General features: G+C 39.6%; 1 protein-coding gene across 1 annotated transcript in view; it reads left to right on the forward strand.

Annotated features, from left to right (window-relative positions):
• Positions 1-1,044: 1,044 nt before the first annotated feature.
• Positions 1,045-4,931, forward strand: part of SH3GL3 (SH3-domain GRB2-like 3) — a 16,800-nt gene continuing 12,913 nt past the window's right edge. Inside the window, exons 1-3 of the mRNA XM_008948296.1 lie at positions 1,045-1,110; positions 2,393-2,465; positions 3,956-4,099. Of these exons, the coding sequence (XP_008946544.1) occupies positions 1,102-1,110; positions 2,393-2,465; positions 3,956-4,099 (226 nt within the window). The 5' untranslated portion in view covers positions 1,045-1,101. The remainder of the gene's footprint in view (positions 1,111-2,392; positions 2,466-3,955; positions 4,100-4,931) is intronic.

Consider the following 4,931-nt stretch of genomic DNA (forward strand, 5'->3'; position numbering starts at 1 on the left):
GGGGCCCGGCAGCGTGTGCACGTCACCCAGGCACTTTGAGCTCAGTGGGATGCCTTCCCCTTTAGAAGGTGCTGAGGACGAACAGGATGCTTTACTGGGGGCAGGTTTGGGGAATGGCAGCAGTCAGTGAGCTAGGCTTGGGCCTTACCTTATGCTGTTACAGACTCCGTGATAAAAGTCTATCAAAACAGAGAAATGTGCAGTGGTTTTGCAGGAATTATCCTAGGAATTTGTTTAACGTTTGCTGAGTGTGTGTTAAATCACTTCTGTCGTAGCAGAGCGATGGTTTCGAAGGCTGTTCCACGCTGGATGAAGCTCTGGCTTTCTTTTCATGCTGTTGCAGAGCAGGTACCATGCACTGCAAGAAGCAGATAGTTGAGTTCTGCTTGGCTGCTTGCTCCTAGCCATGATTTACTCAGTGAGGACAAAACTCAGGTCTGACAGCCTGGAGTTTTTACACAAAAGTTGGGTGATGTTTCAGCCATCTTGAGAAGGTTTACTGAAATCCTCTGTTTGAAACTGGTACTCTGATATTTTGAAGAATGCGTGACATTTTTGTTTTCAGCATCATAAAGATGCTCAGTCACGTATGTAGGTCACAGGGCAGTATTTTTTGCAGGTCTCTTCCTTCCAGAGAACTGCACACGACTCCCAGCAGCAGGAACTAGTGGCATCCAGGACCAGAAGGTACTCAGAAGTACAGAACTGGAGAGACGTACCTCAGAGGGTCACTGTGCATTTTACCTGCAGTAAGGCTCTGACCCCTGTGCCTGAAGTCTGCAGCGTAGGTCCTGCCTTTAGGGTACAAAGTGTTTAGGCATGAGAAATCATTTTTTGTTTGCCTGTTGTAAATTCTTATCAGGTAACTTTGTGTCTCTCAAAATGAGTGTTTCACTTCCAAGACTCTTCTCTTGCAGAGTAGCCTCAAATGGTTGCTGCGTATTTTTCAATCTGGAGTGAATTCCTGTGACTCTCAGAAATATTTATTGCATAATTAGATAATCATGCAATATTTTTTTTGTTAAATTTATCTCTTTACAGTTGTTCAGTGAAAAAATAAGTGGAGCAGAAGGAACAAAGTTAGATGAAGAATTTCAAGAGATGGAAAGGGTAAGGAAAGCAACATTATGTTTTTAAATATTAAGCTATTGCAGAATCAAACATTTTTAATGTTTTCAAGTGATGGAATGGTGTTGTAGACTTGGAGGAAACCTCATCACATGCTTCCAAACAGAAATATGTACAGATAAATGCAAATTAATCCTTGAGCTTTGTCAGCTCAGTGAAGGGAGAAGAGACAACTACAAAGGCTGTGTGAGCAGAGGAAGCCAGTCCCACTGACACCTCTCAACAGTGACGGTGTCACCACTCTGCCAAGAATGGTGCAGAGCATCTGGAGGGGCCTTTCTTCTCTGTCCATGTGGTAGATAAGAGAGAGGAGTCCTCAGTGTTTAGTGAGTCTTTGTAAATATTACAAAGCCTTCTCACCTGATATGGCTTACAATAAAAATCTAACTACTAGGGTAAAATTTTCTCTCAATAAAAAATTATATTTCTTAGTTTAAATCCATTTTCAGAAATTTACATAAACTGTTGTGGACAATGTTTGCTGTCCACTTGTTAGGTGTGTTTCAAGTTAAACCATGTTACTGTCAGTTTCTGCTTTTTCAGCTTTTATGTGCTTTTTTAAATTTCTCTTGCCTTTCTGTGTACTAATGTTCATGGTAGACCTAGGTCACAGCTTTTATTGTTGCCACATTGAGGAAAAAGTCTTGTGAACTGTTTTTTTTTTTTTTTTTTTTTCCAACATGCACTTTTGAATTTATCATCTAAACAGGTTTCTAGGTTTCAGTTTCTTTGGCTACAGAACAATTATTTCCTTTCTCTGCATTATTATAAAAGGAAAAATAATGTACAGGCACTAAGGGGGGGAGAAGAGAGACAAACCAGAAATGGGATTTTTATAACATTTTAGAAACTATTAAATGGTAAGACAGTGCACACTACTGCTTTAAGTGGCCCTGACCCCAAGATTGGGAGGGATATGTTCAGTCTTCTTCACCTGTGGAGGAAAGCAGTCTTGGTAACAAATGTTGAGCTGGCAGAAAAATTGTAGTCTGGAATGTGTAAGCACTGCTCAAGACTGATGGGCTGGTAAGGCAAGCCCACAATTCAATATAAATCTTCTCTCCTTTGCAGTATGACCTGCCAATGAATATAATTTCAGTAAAATACTCTCATAACTATGACATAGCTTTTTATTTTAAACTATAATATTGGCTTTATTTTAAATAAAATGTCATAATCAGCTAGAATAGTGTATTAGATCTAACAAAATTATAAACTTTCTAGTAATTGATTTGCTTTTTTGCTAATTTTGTTACTTTTTCAGAAAATTGATGTTACTAATAAAGCTGTAACGGAGCTTCTGTCCAAATCCACTGAGTATCTTCAGCCAAATCCAGGTAGGTTATGAACAATAGGTGCTGGAACTTTTGTCTTCTTACTTGGAAACTCATCCTAGGAAAATAAAAGCTAATTAGGTCATCATTGTGAGGCTTCTGGGTGTCCTAGAGAACTATACCTTAGTGCGCAATGAAAAACTGTAAAGTCTAGATGCAGTAAGTCTGATCTGGGATGTATGCAACTTGCAGCACACTGTGCATCTGGTTTACTGGGTGTGTGTAGGCTGTGCGTGCATGATATGTGCTGGACAGCATGGGCCTGTGGTGCAGCACGTGCTCATATTTGTGCTAGGTTTCCTGGGGTAGGATATGGATTCCTAAAGCGAACGCCAACGTTTTTATAGCAGAGATACGGAAAGCCATTGAATTTAACTGGTAGGCTGGTGCTGTCAGAGGTACTGGTGGTTGTGTAACCATGGGAAGAGGGCTGTTACTTGCTTACTTGGTATTTGAATGAGGCTTTGCGTTTTATGGACACTGCTAGGGCTCACTGGATTTTTGATTGTCAGTTAATAGAGGTTTTTCCAATGTTGTTTTAAGAAACAAGAAAGGAGACATGTTTACATTGCAGTCAGTCACAAAGTTTATCTGTTGTGACCTTGATTCACTGTCCAAACCAGCTGTTGGAACAACCTTCTTTTCTGAGAACTGATCAAACTCCTGTGTAGTGAACTACACCAGTGACTTCAGAGATAGCAGTCTCTTGTGGGTACCTTTTGAGATGCATATCCCTGAAGAAGTTTAATGGTTTATGCCTACACAAGGGTGGTAAGGTTCAGCCCTTTACCAAGGTCCAGCTGGCATGTTCTAGATGAAGCTAGTCACCATGGTCCACACTGTTCAGAAGTGCCCTGCTCACAGCTGCTGCTGTACTGAAGGAGCTCTTGAGTGATAACAGTAAGGAGTAGATTTGAAAAACTATCCACGAATAAATGCACATTTTTGTCATGATACATGTGAGATAACAATAAATTCATTTGTATGTAGCAGATCAGCCTGCAGAGGAGATTTCTGCTGTCTTGATTACTGGAACAAGAGAAAAAAAAGAAAGAGGGGAGAAATTCTGCAAAGTCCTCACAAGCAAGAGAGGGAGAGTGAGCGTGGAAGTGGCTTTGGCTGTGCTTGTATCTGTTCTGTGTTTGCTTTCTGCAGTACTTCTAATCAAGGAGTTCACAAGCAGGAATATTCAAAGGAATGTCAGTACTGGTGAATGTCCACAGAAGATGACAAGCACTCACACTGTATATCTGCCTGAAGAGATGATGCTCATTCCGTTGGGAATTTAAAACAGTTTCATATGACCCATACTGTTGAATAGAATCTTATTTCAACTTTTAACTATGATGTATTGACTACAAAAAGATTTAGGAATCTACAGACCAGCTTAGTGACTTGCTTTGTGACATTACGTGTTGAATGATTTATTGCTTTAAATTTGTTAGTTTAAAAATATTTTTATAACTTTTTTGTTCTTTTTTTTATGTCCTTAGCATACAGAGCCAAGCTGGGAATGCTGAACACTATGTCAAAAATCAGAGGACAAGTTAAAACCACAGGCTATCCCCAGACAGAGGGACTCCTAGGAGACTGCATGATACGGTATGGCAGAGAGCTGGGCGATGATTCTATGTTTGGTGAGTTTGTGTATCTCCTCTGTGACTATTTCAGCATAAAGTTCTTTGCAGGATGTTACTTAGTGACGTAACCTATGTAGAGAGCTACTGCAGGTAAGAGGGAAAGTTAAGTAACAGTGATCAGGGGGTGATTGGTATAATTAAAAAAACATTATACCTCTACATATTTGTTCACCTCTGTTGCAGGTAGATTTGATAACACTCTTACCAATGTTGCCTGGTGATTCATACTATTACCATAACCATTTTAGTTTCTAAGTTGTAAAGCTAAATAATTCAGGCTGATTCTTAAATGCACTCTACTTCTTTCAATCTTTAAATAAAAATAGTTACCCTATATTTGAGAACTAAATGAAGGAAAAAAATAGAGTAACTCATAGGAAAAAAATAGAGTAACTTTGGGTGGGTGGTCTGTTTTGGTGTGTTTTTTTTTTTTTTTTTTAATTGTTGGAATGATCTGGTATTTCTGTACTTTGGAGCAGTGCATTTTAAATATGCATTTTCTTATTTTCATGAAAATGAACTCTACATTGGCCATGCTACAATTCTTTAGTAAATCAATTCCTACCTATTTCCTCTCAATGTATGCTGGTACTTCACAGCCAAAATTTTGACAGAGGCCTTGCTTGCTGAGCGTGGAATGAATCTGAAGCATTCTCACAGAGCTACTCAGTGGATACTTTTTGATATGCCTGGGATTGAGAGAACCAGGGAGAAATAGGGCTAGGAGAGTGTGGTGTGGGCTGGGACTGTGTGCAGAAGCCAATGCAGAACTCGTTGCAGCTGTGAATAGCTGCAGTTTTACACACAGTGGCTGGGTTGGTGTTTGTGG

The sequence above is a fragment of the Merops nubicus genome, unplaced genomic scaffold, assembly GCF_000691845.1.
Source record: "Merops nubicus isolate BGI_N331 unplaced genomic scaffold, ASM69184v1 scaffold31909, whole genome shotgun sequence".
Lineage (NCBI taxonomy): Eukaryota > Metazoa > Chordata > Aves > Coraciiformes > Meropidae > Merops > Merops nubicus.